Source organism: Lissotriton helveticus, chromosome 1_1, assembly GCF_964261635.1.
Source record: "Lissotriton helveticus chromosome 1_1, aLisHel1.1, whole genome shotgun sequence".
In the NCBI taxonomy this organism is placed as follows: Eukaryota; Metazoa; Chordata; class Amphibia; order Caudata; family Salamandridae; genus Lissotriton; species Lissotriton helveticus.
The window spans coordinates 1,421,776,862-1,421,795,889 of NC_136057.1; the positions used below are offsets into that span (position 1 = coordinate 1,421,776,862).

The window sequence follows — 19,028 nt, forward strand, 5'->3', positions numbered from 1 at the left end:
TGCGTAAAACTGCTTGGCCCACACTAGCCTGTTTTGCTAACACATCCACAGAATAGTGTTTTGTTAATGTGTGTGGTGTAGACCATGTTGCAGCTATGGGTATGTTCACTAAGAACGCCGTAGAAGCCCCTAGTTTGCGTGTAGAATGTGCCCTAGGGGGAATTGTTAGTGTGCGTTTATCTTTGATGTAGAATACTTGAATGCACTTAACGATCCACCTTTCAATGCCTGATTTTGAAATGGGATTGCCTTTATGTGGTGGAGCAAAAGCCACAAAGTGGTTTAGTTTTCCTAAAGGGTTTTGTTCTTTCCATGTAGTAAAGCAGTGCTCTTTTGACATCTAATGTGTGAAGGGCCCTTTCTGCCACTGAATCTGGTTGAGGGAAGAACACAGGCAACTCAACAGATTGGTTAATATTGAAGGCAGATATGACTTTAGATAAGAATTAGGGGTTAGTTCTAAGGACCACTTTGCTTTAGTTTATTTGCAAAAAAGGTTCCTGTATGGTTAGTGCCTGAAGCTCACCCACTCTCCTCAGAGAAGTGATGGCTATAAGAAAGGCTACTTTCCATGTAGGAAATTGTATTTCGCATTTGTGCAATGGCTCAAATGGTGGGCTCATGAGTCTTGTAAGTTGTAAGGACTATGTTAAGGTTCCAAACTGGGGAAGGTGGAAGTCTAGGAGGGATGAGTCTTTTGAGTCCTTCCATAAAAGCCTTAATAGCAGGCACTCTAAAAAGAGACAAGTGCTGTCTATTTTGCAGATATTCAGCTATTGCAGCGGGATGTAAGCGTATGGATGTGTATGCTAAGTAAGAACGTTGCAGGTGTAATAAATAACAAATGATGTTTTGTATTGAAGCATCTAGTGGATTGATCGGATTGTTGTTACAATAAACAACAAATCTTTTCCACTTTGCTTCGTAGCATGCTCTCGTGGTAGGGTGTCTAGCCTCTTTGATAACATTCATACAGTCTGTAGGGAGTTTAAGGTAGCCAAACTCTAGGATTTCAGGTGCCAAATCGCAAGTTGAGCTGATTGGGATCTGGATGTCCCATCTCTCCATGGTTCTGAGTAAGGAACTTAAGGGAGAGGTGTAGTTTTTGGTGGGGAACTACTGATAGTTCTAACAGAGTTGTGAACCAGTGTTGCCTGGCCCACTTGGGAGCAACTAGGCTAAGCGTCAAGGAGGGTTTTAGTTTCTGAGACACTAATGGAATGAGTGGGAGAGGTGGAAAAGCGTAAGCAAATATCCCTGACCAATTCATCCATAGTGCATTGCCTTTGGACAATGGATGTGGATGTCTGGATGCGAAGTTTGGGCATTTTGCATTTAGGTGGGTAGCGAACAGGTCTATGTCTTGGAAGCCCCACATTTGGAAGAACAGGAGAACTTGAGGGTGATGTTCCCATTCGTGTATCTGTTTTCGTTAACGACTGAGCAGATCTGCAACTTGGTTGTGTACTCCTGGAAGATGTTCTGCAAGATGATACATCTTTTGAGGTATGGCCAATCTCCAGATGCTTTGCGACAGCTGTAGTGTGCATCCCCCCTGTTTTTGTATGTAGTACATGGCTGTCATGTTGTCTGTGCGAACCAGGACAACTTTGCCTACTAGATGTGTGCGAACCAGGACAACTTTGCCTACTAGATGAAGTTGAAAGGCTTTCGATGCTAGAAAAATTGCTAGCAGTTCTAGATAGTTTCTGTGGAGTTGTTTTTGTCGTAGAGTCGACATGTCCTGAATGGTATGTTTTCCCATATGTGCTCCCCAACCAGTGAAGGATGAGTCCGAGTATCTGTGGAACCGGATCTAGAAATGGCCCTCCTTCGGAAAGGTTTTGTATGTACCACTACTGCAGAGAGCAAGGAGCACGGCCATCTATCAACACCAGATCTGATAACTGACCTTGAGCATAGTTCCACAGACGTGCTAAGCATTCCTGTAGGGGACGCATTTGAAGTCTTGCATATTGAACGATTAAGATGCAAGAAGCCATCATTACGATGAGTTGCATGAACGCTCTGGCTGGTAGTGAGTGTTGAGGCTGAAACTGTGAAATTAGAGCTTGCATTTTGCGAATTCTGAAAGTGTTGGGGTACGCTAGAGCTTTCTGAGTGTCTATTGTGGCCCCTAATTACACTTGCGTGTTGGATGGTTGTAAGTGAGACTTGGTGAAGTTTACGGTGAATCCCAAGTTGTGAAGCAACTGGACTGTCCTTAGCATGTGTTGTACGCAACTTTGTTGTGATCTGGCTTTTATCAGCCAGTCGTAAGGGAAGACATGAACGTGCTGCCTTCTTAGATGAGCTGCGACTACTGCGAGGCACTTGGTGAAAACCCTGGGTGCTGTGGTTACTCCGAATGGAAGGACTTTGAATTGGTAATGTTGTCTGTCCACTACAAATCTGAGATATTTTCTGTGAGCAGGGTGAATGGGAATATGGAAATAGGCATCCTTTGGGTCTGGAGTGGATCGAAAGTCGCCTTGCCGAAGTAGTGGGAGGACCTGTTGGGAGTGTGACCATGTGGAAGTGGTCCGACTGTGCGTAGAGGTTCAGCTGTCTGCGATCTAGTATAGGCCTGAGAGAACCAACCTTTTTGGGAATTAAGAAATACAGGGAATATACCCCGGTCCCTTGATGTATTAACGGAACAGGTTTTATAGCATGTTTTTGCAACGGAGATGGAACTTCTTGTTTTAAGATAGTGAGATGTTCTGGTGACATTGCATGTGCTCTTGGGGGAATATTCGGTGAAGTGTTTGTAAGCTCCAGGCAGTAACCATGTTGGATAATTTGTAGTACCCACTTGTCTGAGGTGATTGAATTCCAGACAGGAAAGAATTAAAGGCGTTTGAATTCCGGCAGGGCCTATTCAGTCCTTTAGCCGTCCAAAGCGAATGAAATGAGGATCATTATCCGTGTTGTATGTCTTTGGCTTTTGTTCCCCAGCTACAGCTGCTCTCCTGTCGACCGCTGCCTTACGATTGACCTCACGCAGAACACCTCCCGCTGTTAGGCGCGTCATAGATATTCTGCCAAAATTCATGAAATTGTTTCATTTTATTAATATTTGTGGCAGACCCGTGCACATGACTAGCTGTCAGCAGTTTAACCTATCCCTTTTTCAAGTAAGCCGTAATCGAAATAGCTCTCGTCGTCCCCTTTAACTGAGTCAGTCACATTTACAGTAGTTATTCTGAATAACCTGGGAAAGTAGAATGTGCTTTAACACAGTTTGTTAAAGAGATCGCAGCAGAAACAAAACCGCATTCTAAAAGACTGACAGCATTGTTGGCAGCTGATCATATTGCAACAAAATAAATTATATGTATTTTATTGTACCATTTATATACCTCTTCAAATCCCAATAGAAGGCGCCAAAACGCATTTTCGGAAAAGTAGGGTGCCGTACCAACGAGTAGTGCGTGGTTGGCACTGCTGTATTGGTTGTGTTTCTATGTGGGAAGTAGTTTGCTGTCAGGCTTGAGCACAGCTGTGGGATGAGGAGGGGGTGTGAGACTGTATTCAGCTGCTGGTGACTGGTGAGAGAAATAAAGATGTACGACAGCTATTTGAATGTCCGGTATTTGTTAAGACGAATAAGTCAATGAAAGTCTTCAGGTGAAGAAATAAAGGTGACCCTGTCTGAAAAATTACAGTCAAAGCAGTGGTGTTTTCCGGAACAGATTCCTCACCACCGCCCCCACCGTCTCTGTGCCTTTCCAGCTAGCAGTCATGCAATACTCTGATTGTAAACTTGCTCATACCCACGATACACGCCCCCTCTCCCCCTTCATGGCCTGCCTTTTCTTCAGTGCACAAATCACATACTCATGCAACATACCAGTGTTCGCACATAAAATGTGTCGCTTAGAGACATTCATTACGCAAACCAATCTTGCCAGGGCCTCACGAGACTTTCTAGTTTTAATGCGCAGTGAGTGCTCAGTTGAGGCGACATCGCGGGGCGAACACCCGAAGTCAGGCAGCCTTCGTTGGGACGTGGGCAGGGCCTGCCAAAGAAATAGGAAGGAACCGCCGGGGAAGACATCCGGAAGCCTGCAGGCTCCATGCTGAAGTCCCGGCCCCAACAGAGGGACCGGGCGAAGAGCGAGAGCAGAATGCATGGCACCAGAGGCAACACGGGGCTCCCGAGTGGTGAGGTAAGCCCCACGGCATGCCAAGAGACGGGCAAGGAACCTGCACACCGAGCCGGTCAGTGAGAGCTAGGACATTCAGAGTTTAGCGCGCGTGCGTATAGAAAACAAAATTACAGGAGGCTTGCGAGGACGGAAGGGGGAGAGGAGATGTGCACGGCACGTTCACATTTCCAGTCCGGCATGCGTGTGCCACTTTCTTGTCTCCCTTCCGAGGCAAGTCAGTAGAAATAGATCTCGCTGGTGACAGCGCTTCGTACTGCGGTCGTCAGGCGAGACCTAAAAACCTAGAGAGTTCAGGTGACATACTGACCAATGGCTGTGTGTTTCCTAAAGTCCAAGAGGAGTTTTGATGTTACTACACTGGTCTTAATTCCTCCTCTAATCCGTCCGAAGAATCTTATCTTTTCTAGGTGGGAGTGCAGGCTGCACGTATGTATGCATATGGCAAGTCTATGGCGCAAATTTAGCCAAAAGGCAGCAAACACTTGGGGAGAGGATGTGGTCTCGCAGCTAGACTGACTACTATTGGAGCTGGGAATCCAAGGTTCGAGCCTCGGGGGGTCGACATCGATGATCCTGGGTAAATCATTTAATCTCCTTGTGCCTACCAAAAAATGAACATATCCTTGTGTAACGTAACCGGTGCTCATTTAAAGGGCACCAATACCTTCGGGTCGAGTTTGCGCTATATAAAATCTGCAAAAACAAAAAAAGCAGTGTACATGGTCAGAGACAAGCATAAAGTCAACGAGTAATAGAAGAGGAAGCCGAGCTGTGGATGGTCAATGTATTATGATGTACTGTTCTTTAAAGAGGAGTCTTAAACTCTTTTCTAAACTGGAGCAATTTGGGACGACCTGATGGACACAGGGGATGTTGTTCCAGATCCTGGGTGTATCCATGGAAAAGGCCTGCTGACTTCTTCCTTCTATTTCTTTTTTTGTTTGTTTTACACTTCTTAGTCTGCAGTCTGAAGGAGTCCTGGCTGGGGGTGTGCCAAGAACGACTAGCGATATTGAGCTAGTGTGCATGATGAGCGTTTGTTCATGATGGTCGACTGTGACGTAGGAAGCGGAGAGGTCCAGTAATATCAGGAGGCAGGGGATATCCTCATTTGTGGTCAAGAGGGCATTGTCTACACTGTTTACGTTAGCGGTCTCTGTGCTGCAGCATGGTCTGAAACCAGACTACCAGCCGTGCAGGAGATGGTTAGCACCGATTTGATATTGGAGTTGAAAACAGATTGCCTTTTCAATCCTCCTGCAGATGGATGGAAGGGAGTGGTGGTCTTGTAGTTGGCAAGGTCACCAGTGTCTAGTGTAGGTTTCCTTTGGACTGGGGGAATCTGGCCTGTTTTGAGGTTTTTGGGAAGATGCCTTGCACGAGGGAGTAAGTAGGACAAGGAGAGCATCTGAGAGAACTTTGATGAAGGACAATAACATATTCATAAGAAGTGGCTTTGAGGGAGAGGAGTAGGACTGAGATCTGTGAGAGATCCAGCTTTGAAAATTGGCCAATGCTGGGTTCTAGGGAAAGCGAAGGGTGTAAGAGATGAAGCAGGCTTGGTTTAATTAATGTGTTAGCAGATCTTCTGTATTTTTCCCTGAAGAGTCTAATAGTATTGCCCTTTTCTATAGAGTGATGAATAGGTTTGGTCCAGCGGGGGGCTGATGCACGGCTCAATTGTCTTGAACAGCGTCTGCTTTGGTAAATGGCTACATTGATGGTGTTGGTATAGTACTTTGCTTTGGCTGATGTAATGAGCTGCCTGTATGTTGCAAGGAGGGACTTCAGTATCAAGAGGTAAGGAGATCGTCCAAAAATTGTTGAACTTCTTTAGAAGGGTTCTGGTATTGGACAAACCGTTGGTAGAGTGAGAGGAGTTCAAGCATTAGGGTGACTATGGATAAGTATTTGAAGGATCTGAAGATCTGGTCATTTCTTTTTTTGTTGACCTCGATTTGCTGGTAGGATGCTGAGAAGGGTAATATGGATGGCAAAGTGGTTTAACCACTCGAGAGTTATGAGCGATTTCCATTGCATTATTACTGATGTTGAGAAGACAAATCGACGATGTGGTCTCTGGAGTATGTTGGTTGTGTGACATGTTGTGTAGCATGTTGAGATTGAGGAGGCTGAAAGGGGTGTCTTTTAGCTTGTTTTGTCTGGGAGGTTCAATCACCAAGGAGGGTGGTGTGGGCATGTCAAATGGATGAGGTAATGAGAAGGTCTGAGAATTTATAAACGCAGTCCTTGCTTGCCTAGGGAGTAGGAGCACAGCGAGGCCTCCTCCTTTCTTATGTGCACAGTCCATGCCATGGATGCTGTACCCTGTGAGAAGAAGAAAGTATAGGATGTGCGAAGTGGACGTTAACCATGTTTCGATGGTTACAGGATAAAACTTGTGTTAGGTGATGATGGTTGGGATGGCTGGTGCATCGAGTACTGCAGGGCGTATGTTAATGAGCATGAGTTGGAATGTGTGTTCTGTAGTTTGAGGGTGTGTGGCCTGGTCTGTGTCTGCCTTTTGATGAGAACGCCTGGATGCCCTTAAGAGTTAATTGAATAGGGAGAAGGCAGGAGGTGATGTCACTTCCTGTGCAGATGAATGAAGAGAAATACAACAGTGTCACTTCCTGTGCAGATGGAAGACGGTAAATTTAGTGATGATCGAGCCTGTACCCAGTGCTTCATTTGGATCGGTGGGTGTAGGTGGCGGGAACCAGCTAACATATTTGGTGATCAGTACTTGATTTTCAACTCATCATCAGGCTTTGGCCCAGATCAAAAGAGAGAATAGCAGAAATTGAAGAAACGAGCATTTGCAATGCAATTGGTCTCTCCCTTGAGACCTTATATGTATTTAGCTATGCAGCATATTAGCCTGGGTACTGAAACGTCGACTGTTCTTTGACATGGAGAGAAAGTAAGCACCAAACTGCATGACACACCAGGTATGGGAACACGTGGAGAGAAAATGGTCTTTCAGCGGGAAATGGTATAGTCCAATGCTCCGTTTTTAATATAAAATCAGGGCATTCAGGGGTCATATCACTGAAAATACATGATTAGAAAAAAATATTGTCTACTGGTGCTCGTGGAAGACAATTTCTATGGACTGTAATCTAGTGAATGCTAAAGTGATTCTGGTATTTTACTGATCTTGGCTGGTAGTTTACTATCAAGAAAGTTAAATAGATGCAGTTGTCAGAGAATTTAAAAAATGAAAGTCCCTAAGCAGAAAGCAATTCTGGTATTTTACTGACCTCTGCTGGTCGTTTTCAATCAAGACAGTCAAATAGAAGCAGTTGAACAGAAAACAAAGTTCCTAAGTGGAAGCAGACAAGTCCTAGGGCTGATCTTCAGAGCACACAAAGTACATACACATATAAGTATATAATAAGTATATACTATAGTATATACAAAAGGTCTTGAATGCTTGACCTAAAAAAGGTGGAAGAGAAATATTGTACAGAGGCAGCTGTGTAGAGTTTTGAAGAAAGAGGCATTAGGTGGAATCAAAATTAGTCGGCCATAGCATTCAGCAATCTCAACATTTGGAGCCAGTGGGCTCCTAAGTACAACTTTAGGCACCTGCACAATTTTGTTTCTCCAAATAAAGCATTTATGCACAGCCTACACCCATAGACCAGAGCTGTAACTACTCAGTATGACACATAATGGGAGACACTGGGTTTCTCTTGGGAAATTGCTGTGCTATGCTCCGCTGCTTCTTCGACTTGCCATACACTAAGAGGGGCACTTTGTTAATAGGGTAATGAAGTGGGGGTAGCAACATACAGGGAGAATAGCAGTGCACACACCAGCATGCACATCAACTTTTGTTCACCTTCACGTTTGTGCCACTCTGGGTACCATCCTTGTGGACAAAGCCGATTATGCCTTGTCATGTGAACAGGTTCAACACCGTGAAATGGCGGGGCCTACATCGATCTGTGAAATGACGCCCCCCCGCCCCCTCCAAATGAATGCTTTTATTCCACCCTATAACCTGTATTTGCACTCCATTTATGGCCTAAGCCCACTAACCCAAAGTTGATGCTTGGCTGTACTCCTCAACACACGTTCCTCCATTAGGTGCCCCAGCATACAGACACACAGAGGCTGACCACTGTACCCAACAGGTCAACTCCATTCTGTAAAAGAAACCCTCGTATGCAACATCTGACCCACAGAGGTAGCTAACAGTCAGTGAATCACTCACCTCTCCTTGACGGGGCCCTTGAAGTTTGGATCATGTTTATGTGGCTCACCTAGCAAGAACAAAACAAAAAAAAAGGAGAAATTCATGTTGATTTGTCAGATGTCTTTCATTTCCACCCCTGAATTTTACATTACACGATATGGGAAAAATTGTGCGAATTTTTCAGTGGCTGTCTGGCACAAACAGTGAAAAACAAGCATTGGTAAAGTAAATCTGTTTGGTACCCAATTGCTTTTCCACTGGTTTACAGCAACACTGTACCACATCCCAAATGTTGTGCAGCACAGCTAAATAAGAATTAAAAAAAATTAAAAAGCCTGACAAGGTTGCCCGTGTCATATTGTTGGTGGGAACCACGCACGCATGCTCCCATAAATTGTCGTGTGTCGTTTTTTTTAGGTCTCGTATAGGGAGCACTTGAGCAGTCTCTTCAAGACATGAGGGGGGGGGGGTTTAGGGGGGCAGGGGGGGGCTGCTGTCTGTGCCTGCTCCTTGCAGAGTTTGGTGTTGCCTTTTTACTGCTTTGTTACTTCTTTCTGTGACTTGCGGTGTTTGTATAGGACTTCAAGAGCAATATCTGGAGACTAACCAGCGTAGCAGCTAAATCAACAACATCCTCAGATGCTTTGAAAAAGCAATTTTACATGCTGAAAAAGCATATAACCAATTCACAAGAATGAACTTTTACAATTAAAGCATTAGGCAATGAGAGAGCAGATGCTTTTGATGCTAACCTAACCCCTAACATAGGTGGAGGACCAAGCAGATGCCTTGAACACAGAGCATAAACAAAAAGCACATTGTTGAACTTCAGTGGTGGTCCCATCCTCTTAGGACCACCCCAAGCACAGTTATTGGCAAAAAAACAATCCCAACCAAAGGCCCTGCAAAGCATTATGGGACGAGATTAGCAGTGGGCAGTAAATATTATAGTATCCAATATCAAAATAATTCTACAAAGCTATTATAATCATTTGTTCTACTTGCTGTGTGTGTTCTCTCACTAAACCCTGAAGACACGTCGAAAACACCATGATTTTAGGATGATGCATACAAAAAAAGGCCAAATCCCAAAAGCAGTGGTAAAAAGTTAACACGCATTTACAATGCAATGGTTTTGCCTTTGACAATGTTAGAGCTATTGGCATTGTAAATGTTAACATTTTCATCTATGTTTTTTTTGAGTAAACAGATAAATAAATGGTGTTGTTTAGTAGTAAATAGCTTTATTTTTCGCAAATGTGAGACTTATTGCATTTGCACTTATACACACACACAGGTATATGTACACAGAGCTATACATACACACAGAGAGAGAGTGAGCTAGAGTGAGAAAGAGAGAGGGAGCTAGAGGGAGTACGACAGAGAGAAGAAGCTAGAGAGAGTAAGACAGAGAGAGAAGGAGACAGAGGGAGCTAGAGGGAGTAAAACAGAGAGAGAGGGAGCTAGACAGAGAGGGAGCTAGAGGGAGTAAGATAGAGAGAGAAGGAGCTAGAGGGAGCTAGAGCGAGCAAGACAGAGAGAGGGAGCTCGAGGGAGCAAGGGAGAGAGAGGCAGCTAGAGGGATTAAGACAGAGAGAAGGAGCTAGAGGGAGTAAGACAGAGAGAGAGGGAGCTAGACGGAGCAAGACACAGAGAGGGAGCTAGAAAGAGCAAGACAGAGAGGGAGCAAGAGAGGGAGCAAGACATATAGAGAGGGAGCTATAGAGAGTAAGACAGAAAGGGAGCTAGAGAGAGCAAGACAGAGCGAGGGAGCAAGAGGGAGTAAGACAGAGAGAGAGAGGGAGCTAGAGGGAGTAAGACAGAGAGAAGGAGCTAGAGAGAGTAAGACAGAGAGAAGGAGACAGAGGGAGCTAGAGGGAGTAAGATCAAGAGAGAAGGAGCTAGAACGAGCAAGACAGAGAGAGAGGGAGCTAGAGGGAGCAAGGGAGAGAGAGGGAGCTAGAGGGAGCAAGACAGAGAGAGGGAGCTAGAGGGAGTAAGACAGAGAGAGAGGGAGCTAGAGAGAGTAAGACAGAGAGAAGGAGACAGAGGGAGCTAGAGGGAGTAAGATCAAGAGAGAAGGAGCTAGAACGAGCAAGACAGAGAGAGAGGGAGCTAGAGGGAGCAAGGGAGAGAGAGGGAGCTAGAGGGAGCAAGACAGAGAGGGAGCTAGAGGGATTAAGACGGAGAGAGGAGGAGCTAGAGGGAGTAAGACAGAGAGAGGGAGCTAGACGGAGCAAGACACGGAGAAAGGGAGCTAGAAAGAGCAAGACAGAGAGGGCTCTAGAGCGAGCAAGACAGAGAGGGAGCAAGACAGAGAGGGTGCTATAGAGAGTAAGACAGAGAGCTAGAGAGAGCAAGACCGAGAGAGAGGGAGCAAGAGGGAGTAACAAAGAGAGAGGAAGCTAGAGGGAGTAAGACAGAGAGAGAGAGAGCTAGAGTGAGAAAGACCGAGAGAGAGGGAGCTAGAGGGAGTAAGACACAGAGAGAAGGAGCTAGAGAGAGTAAGACAGAGAAAAGTAGACAGTTTTAGCTAGAGGGAGTAAAACAGAGAGAGAGGGAGCTAGACAGAGAGGGAGCTAGAGGGAGTAAGATAGAGAGAGAAGGAGCTAGAGGGAGCTAGAGCGAGCAAGAGAGAGAGGGAGCTAGAGGGAGCAAGGGAGAAAGAAGGAGCAAGGGACCAGGCAAAACCTAAAAACTGGCTCTTCAGGCATGAATAGTTGGCCCACAACACCGCTCTCCGCTAGCACAGGGACACCTCTGCTAAGGAGGCTGTGCACTCTTGAAATCCTCATTCATTCAAACTAGGATCACGCTCACCCCTGCTATTGACAAATATTCCCTAAGATCACTTACAGCACACACCACTTTACAAACTGGTCCCGCTCTGCCACCCGGGGAAAAACAATAGGAAATCCCCATGCATTTTTGGTTTGAAAAGACTGCAGACATTTGCGTTAAGACCTGCATTTACGATCTAACTTGGCTGTTTTTGCAGATTGTTGCACAACAGCTGGATACTTTCTCAGACATTTGATTGCACAGTCATGCTACATGGTATTGTGCCCTTAGGTATTATCCTAAATACAGTTTACATCTACTTATGAACTGTCTGGGTCAGCCATGAAGTCATCTATGTCTCTTTTTGCATGCGGTCAATACAGCTGGGTTTTTCGTTTTTTAACTATTTACATTTAACATATCTCCCCAACCCCCACGAGGCGTAAATCATGTTAGGAATTGTGCCACCAATGGAGTTTGTATGCCTTTTTAGTGATTGTATTAATTTTAATTACAGTTGCACTACACTGTTCTCGCGTTGATTAAATGGATTTTTTCAATAAAGTAGGATTAAACTTGAAGCCAAATTCAATACATTAATATGCTGTGGGAAACAGGCAAAACATAAGTACACCAAAATGTGTAAACGAACAGGTAGACAGGAAACCTGGTACCCCAGTTGACAGACACAATGCCACTGCTCTTAGGTGATATCAGTCTTCAGTTGCCGAACAACAATTGTGAGCAAAGACGTGGCCCCCAGTGCTCTCATCAACGGCTAATCCGTCCCTGGCACGTAGAAAGTTTCTATTATCCTCCGAGGATCGGTGATGGCAAGAAGGTTGGAATGGGTCGTGACTCTGCAGTATCCCGGACGAGGCCGCAAACTGTTAGTACATGTCTCAGCGCAGCAGCGTTAGCTGTATAGATAAGGCGCAGGTAAGCTGCCCACTTACTCTCCCCCATGCCCACGACACCGGCTGCAGCCTCACTGTGCTTACCTGAAAGTGGTCAGAGAGAAGCTGTAACCGCGCTCCGCCGCCATCTTCTCATCAGTAGTGAATGTGAAACACCAGAGAACCCGGCTGCTACCGCGTGGAAATAGATAGAGGACAACAAGGAAGTAGCAACTTGTTAAGAAGCAGCCTCCAGGGGAGAACTCTCCGACCGCCTCCAAGACGAACGGAACCGCGCCCAGGGAAAAAAACGCGGGAACGCCCCCGAATCTGGTCCGGCCTTGACGGACAGATCCGGCTCCCAATGGCTAGCCTCCATTTATGGAGCTAGCCAATGGGAGCCGGGGGCGGGTCATCGATCGCACATAAGACTCATAAGGTTTTTTAGCGCATGCGCACTACGTGTACACTTGCAGGCAAAACCTAAAAACGTATATTCTGAGAACAAGCACACATTAATGCAGATTGGTGCTTGAACTAGAATGCAGGAGTGTGAGGAGCAAAGCACATATTTTTGTCCATTGCTTTCCCTATCATCGACAGACTACCCAAAATAAATTAAATTAGAATCTCTTGACCCTTCCCAAATTACCATTTATTTGCAATTCCCGACTCTCCAAATTTACTCCTCAAATCCATAACCAAGTATTGTAGCAAGAGTGCCATGTGTACTACAAGTAAGGGAAAGGGCGCAACCTTTATTTTGTGTGCGGTCTGAAAAAGCCATTAACTGGCCGCAGTTTCCAAGGCCAGGATGAATACAAGTGATCAAATATTTAGGTACCTTGCAGCAACCAATCTCATCACTTAGCAGGAACTACAGCAAGTAAACAAAATACAAGACCAACATGGTGCCCTAGGTTTGGAAGTCTGCATGCAGATGTACTTAAGCCACAGAAGGATTTTAATGCCACTAGCACATTATGCGCTCTTTAGTTTGTCTACAGAAGGGGCCTTTTAGATTAAGGCACAAATGCAAGAATACGTACAAGTGTATTTTTCAGCCTCCCACCTGGCCATTCTTTTCTTCGGAGGACTTGTATCCTTTCACTTCTCATTCATGGGACTACTTATTTTCCTTTAAGCACTCCATAACAGTGCATTTGTCTTACATCTTTTTTGTCTTACATCTTTTATGTATTTTGCTTCCTCCCCTCAAGTACAGCGCACTCATGTTGCTCCCTCCTCAGAGTAGACCAGCTTGCCCATTTTGGTCTCCATCCAGGCTTGATTTTCTTTTCAACCCCATGCCCTCACATTCCTCCCATGCTACCCCAGCCCACTTCAGTTGCACCCCTCATTTTCCACTAGCTCTGCCATTGCTCCCCTCCCATTCTGAAGAAATTTTTCTTCCACCACTTCTGAGGCCCAGCAGTTAGATTTACTGCTGGGCTGCTCTTTTTTTCATAAAGTAGTTTTGCACAGTAAACTCCCTCCAGTGCAGTCTGCCATCGTGGAATGGTATATGAAATAATAGATACAAGCATTGGCATAGCCAATAGGTCTCGCCTTTAGGACCTTATACGTGTTTAGTTATCCAGCACAATATCCTTGGTGCAAAAACATCAGATGTTGCATGGCTAAACACTTATAAGGTCCCAAAGGCGAGACCTATTGGCAATGTGTCTTACATCAACAAAGTGGCTAAAAATAACACCCCTCATCAACATAGAAACGCAGAAGGGGCACTAAGCAAATAAATAAAATTTAATTTTTAAAACCAGCATCATACCGGTTAAATAAAAAAGCTTACTTATGACAGCAGCTAATCAGCACTGCTTTGGAACACCCAAACAAGCATTTACAATGCAATGGTTTCGCCTTTGGAAAAGTTTGAGCTATTGGCATTGTAAATGACAAAATTTGTATTTATGTGTTGGTTTTGAAAACAGATAAATAAATGGCATTGTCATTTACATTGCCATTAGCTTAATCTCTCGCAAATGGCAACAGCATGGCAGGATTTTCCGTTTCTGCTCTTAAGGTCAACACCAGGTACCTTAGCCCAAAGGCGAGTGTCGTGGACAAAGTTGTGTCACAGAAGGCAGACATTTAGTCTGCCCAAAACGGAATACAACACTGACTGTATGCTCCATCTGTACCTACATTAATCCTCTAACTGTTCCATATTCACAGACCTCATCTGTGAGAAATCTAACACCAACAAAGCCATCAAGCTTTTCTACTCGGCCCTATGAGCGGACAGCTGTTCCCCCACCCTCCTCCTGGCGAGCAGGGCACGGAGAGCCCCCGCCCACACCCTCGAACACCCCGTCCTACAGATAGCGAGCCCCGGGAGTCTCTGACCGCCCACACGGCCACTTGTTATCTGCTGACCTTTCAGCGTCAAGATACCCATCTGGGTGAACGAGCACTTTACACAAATACATGTTATATTTGGAGACCCACCCAACTTTACATCCATTTTAAAGCCCTGGCTGACGTGTAGTATCGTCAGTCAATGTTAGTACTTTGCATATGGGGATTTTTAAATTCATACCCCACTTTATGTACCTTTTTCAACGAAAATCGCCATCAGGGTGGAAACTTTGTGTCATTAAACAAACCTGACTTTAGCCAGCGTCAGATCCCAGTAAAGTGTGGAGGGGGGCGGGGTTGAAATAAAAAAAACATCAAATCATGGGTCTCCTATTGTTACTTAGGGCCATATATTCGCCATTACATACTACACCATGAAAAAGTAATATTACACGTCCTACGTGGACGCTAGCTCACTGATTGGTCTTGTAATCCTATTCAATCAGCTCAAATTTGCTGGTTTTGTGCACTTCTGGTCGCAAGCACAGAGAGAATATTCACACGCATTAGAACAAAATTTCATATAGGAAATACCAACCCCAAAAAAATGACGTACTCACACGTTACCCGAGCCTCTGAGAGGATGACGACCAAAGGGAAACAGGAGAGAAAGCCAAAGCAGCGGATGCCGAGGAACCTCATCCTCGGAGCTAGGAAGCGAACTTGGCGGGTCAAGGTATCAGCGGGAGGGGGGGGGGGGCGGGGACGGGCACACGGACAGCGGGAGGGGGGGCAGGAACGGGCACACGGACAGCGGGAGGGGGGGCGGGAACGGAGAGCGGGACATCGCGCAACCCACCCCTGCAAAGGACACTTCCGAAATGGTGGGAAAAAAAGCTGTAAAAAAATAAATAAATAAACACCGCCCACCGCCGCATGACGATCGCAAGGGGGTGGGATGAGTAAAAATGGCCGGAACGCCCACGAATCTGCTCCGGCCATGACGGACAGATCTCTGTTCCAATGGCTAGCCTCCATTTATGGAGCTAGCCAATGGAACAGAGGGGCGGGACATGAGTACACATCTCTAGACATAAGCTTTCGCCTTGCGCGGAAAGTCTGCTGCGCAGCCTTTCGGCGAGGCGAAACCTAAAAAGTGCCTCTCACTGTTTTCACTTGGCCCTCTCCGACAACCGGGGGACGAGCCATATATGTCGAAATTTGCCAGGACAGCTGATTAAAACCGGGTCGCCTGGTCACCCTATTGAGATTGCTCTCTGAAGTCCTGTCTTCAGCCAAAATGGGCAATTATATTAAACACGTGTCTTTTATGGTCTACTGAAAGAACTCTAGGCCGAATCTGGATAAAATGATTATTGCAAGTAAGCCATGTGTGTTTTAACTAGAAACGGCGCAGACCAGTTAATGCTAATAACTGCAATCAAAGGGGCATAAATAAAAACTAAGGACAGTGAATAACGAGTACTTACTTCTTTCTCGATTCAGAGTCTCAGGATATAGGGTTCTTTGATGTCATGTATCCACCCGGCTAAACCTGGCATATGCCGCTAACGTGGTTTTGACCTATGGCTAAAGTGTTACGTGGGGTAAGATATCCAATCACCTACATTCCTCAACATTACTTTATTGTTTCACCAGATATCCCATTGTGAACGATCAAAGTGACGAACATGACGTACTGTTTCCAACTCATACACATGTAGTAAAAAAAGGTTAAGTTAATCAAATTTCATGAGAATGACAAATGTCCGAATATAGAGGGGCGGAGTAGAATAGCTCCTTTCCTAAGATGGAAATAAGGCGGAGAAAAAAAAGATGTAGTTAATACACTGTCCAAAGATTGATACAATGTAGCGGACCTAAAAGTGGTGCGCGTGCGAGCGAAAGTAAAACCAGCGCGTTTGCACATATGGTAGCAATTAAAGAGAGACGTGGCGGGGGAGGGCGAAGGAGCGTTGAGAAAGCAATCCAGATGGCGCCTGATCGGAAGCTTAACATTGGCGGTTGCACGCACGCATGAACGCAAGCGCTAGGGCAGCCAAAGCTTGTGGTAGCACTTTTTAAAGCCCCTACTAAATGTCTCGCAGAGCAGCACATGCGCAGACTCAGCGTGACCTAAAAATAGCGCGCACTTTATTCCTTTGATGTGCAAATGGTGACTCATTCATTCGCATAGGTCATCCGTCACACATGCACACAGAGACTGAATGATGCGGCTCTGTTTCTAGCTTTCCTTATTGATAGGACCGGTCTGGATCAAAGGGCGAAGTGAAGGAGGTGTACAGTGCTGGGAAAGTTCTGCACCTCGCTACTCGGATTCCAATCCTCTACCAAGGACACCCAAAGCAGCCCAGAAGACCCCCAAAGACCATGCAGAACAAAGGATGGGTACACTTCGTGACCAACAGATCAATCTTTCACTTTCATACAGTGGACAAACTGCAGCCTCAGAATGACATACCACAGTCGGCTCAGTACCTCCAAATTCAAAAGAACATCCAGCGACCACTGTTCAATCTTCAACCTCACATGGGAACCTTGGTTGTCCAAGCAAGCAAAGACTTTAGAAAAGGTATGGGGCACTGACTGCCTCCGATCCACATTTCGTTTTTATTTTTAGGTCAGGTCAACACAAAAAGTTGGATAATACACAATGATCGCTGACAAGGAGCCTCAAAATTTAAAGGTGACATCTGGAGAATGATGTCACAGTAGGTTTAGAACACAATAAAACATCAAACAAAGACATTTCAGAGCCTTTATTGTTAAAGATCTAAAATTAAACAGCCAATAAAACAATGTTGCTAGTCATCCCACCAGGCTTCACAGCCACCCTAACTTAAAGAATATTATTGAGATATTGTGTCAAAATGAAGGTTAAGGTTAGGGCATCTACGAAACAGAGACCAGTCACTGGAACTGCAAATAAAGGTAATGATTGGCACCTCTACACACCAGTTCACGGTACTGTAGCAATACATCTCCTGTATCCCATAAAGCAAAAGCTTACCTCAGCCTCCGATAACTCTTCTAAACTGTGCAACACCACTCCAGACAGGACAACGACTAGGACAATCCACAGGCAAACCAAGCACACTTAATCAGCTCCCTTGGAATTAAATCGGACTACTCGGCTGCTCCACAAAAAGCCTTTTACTGTATGCCCCACCCCTCAAACTACCTATGCAAAAAGTTCCAGAATAAACTCAAGGACACTTACTTCAGGCACTCAAATTACAACTGGTGAAGATTACTCCAGCTTTGAGACAATCACCCTGCCCTACTACAAAGACCCTGCTCAACTTCAACAGCACATGGAGGCTAATACTTTCCTGCACAACTGCCAGCCTGGCTTCATATCACGCTGCAGCACAAACACTTTATACATTGTAGATTATGTCCTGTTGACCAAAGATGAAGACAACCCATGCCTCTAGATATTGCTGTAACACCAGCAGCTTTCAACAGACTTCCATCCTACCTTCATACGACCAGCCAAATCTCAAATGAGATTTGACAGAAAGTCCTTCACTGGTTCTCCTCCTAAATTTCAAAAGACACCATTTTTCTTTTTAGATGGGCACCTCAAGGTCAAAGATCCACTATCACCAGCAAGCCAATAATACACAACTATACGAGTATCTCCTCGGTTCCAGGCACTAAATGCCTCAAACACTGCTGGCACCTCATCCAGACCTCGATGTCTACTGGCTAGCTGAATCTCAACCCAACCAAAACAGAATTTCTGTTAGTTCCTGAGAACAAACAAAGAAAACAGTACAAACCTGGCTCAATGTCATGAACTTTGACGGCACAAACCCCAAGTTTCACAAAGTGCCAGGTCACTTAGATTCACCCTGAACACCAACAAAACCCTCAAGAAACACAAAGCTCCCAAAAAATAACAAAGATAGCCTGGAACCAACTTTGTTCTAAAGAGAGATAACGATTCTTCTAAATAGTGACTGCAGAACTGCTGTTCAAATGCTCGTACTCATGCACCTGGATGGATATAATGCCCTGCTCCACGGCCTCCCAGATTTCTCAATGGTACACCTTAAGGTCATCCTTACTTCAGCACGTCTCCTCCCGAGCCTGAAGTACATTCCCATCAACCCCATTCTGATTAAGTCCTTAGCTTCCCTTGCTGGCCTGCGCCATCTTCAAACCAAAGTATTATTTAAAAAGCCATCACAACCACCATCGCCTCTTATCTTGCAGACAAGCTCACCATTTCTGGAGGTTCTCGATGCACCTGCAACAAAGACACCTCCATTACTCAGACAAAGACGTATATTAGAAGATGTTTTTTAAATGGAGTAAAAAAACACACACAAGAAAGCAGGTCCATATAGGCCCTAAGATCTATAACAGCATCCCCCATATCAATCTGAAATACCCAAATGCAGCTCCGATTTAGGAAACAGTTGAAGATTCGCCTTTTTAAAGAACGCTACATCACAATATATCAACTGTCCACAGCCCAGCTTCTATTACTCTTCAACTCTATGCTAATTTTTTACCCTGTACAGCACTCCATATCCTTTTGGCTACGTTTACGCTTCAGAAATACCACATACATACAAACTAAAACAAAAAAAAAACTATCTTTTCCAAAAAGTCTTCAGACATTCC

At 45.1% G+C, this 19,028-nt stretch overlaps 1 protein-coding gene across 2 annotated transcripts in view; it reads right to left on the minus strand.

The window, feature by feature from the left end:
• The window catches only part of SLC44A2 (solute carrier family 44 member 2 (CTL2 blood group)), a 341,764-nt gene that overhangs the window by 136,883 nt on the left and 185,853 nt on the right, over positions 1–19,028 (minus strand). For both annotated transcript variants that reach the window (XM_078685295.1, XM_078685294.1), the window contains exon 2: positions 8,395–8,443. In XM_078685295.1, coding sequence (XP_078541421.1) covers positions 8,395–8,443 — 49 coding nt within the window. The remainder of the gene's footprint in view (positions 1–8,394; positions 8,444–19,028) is intronic.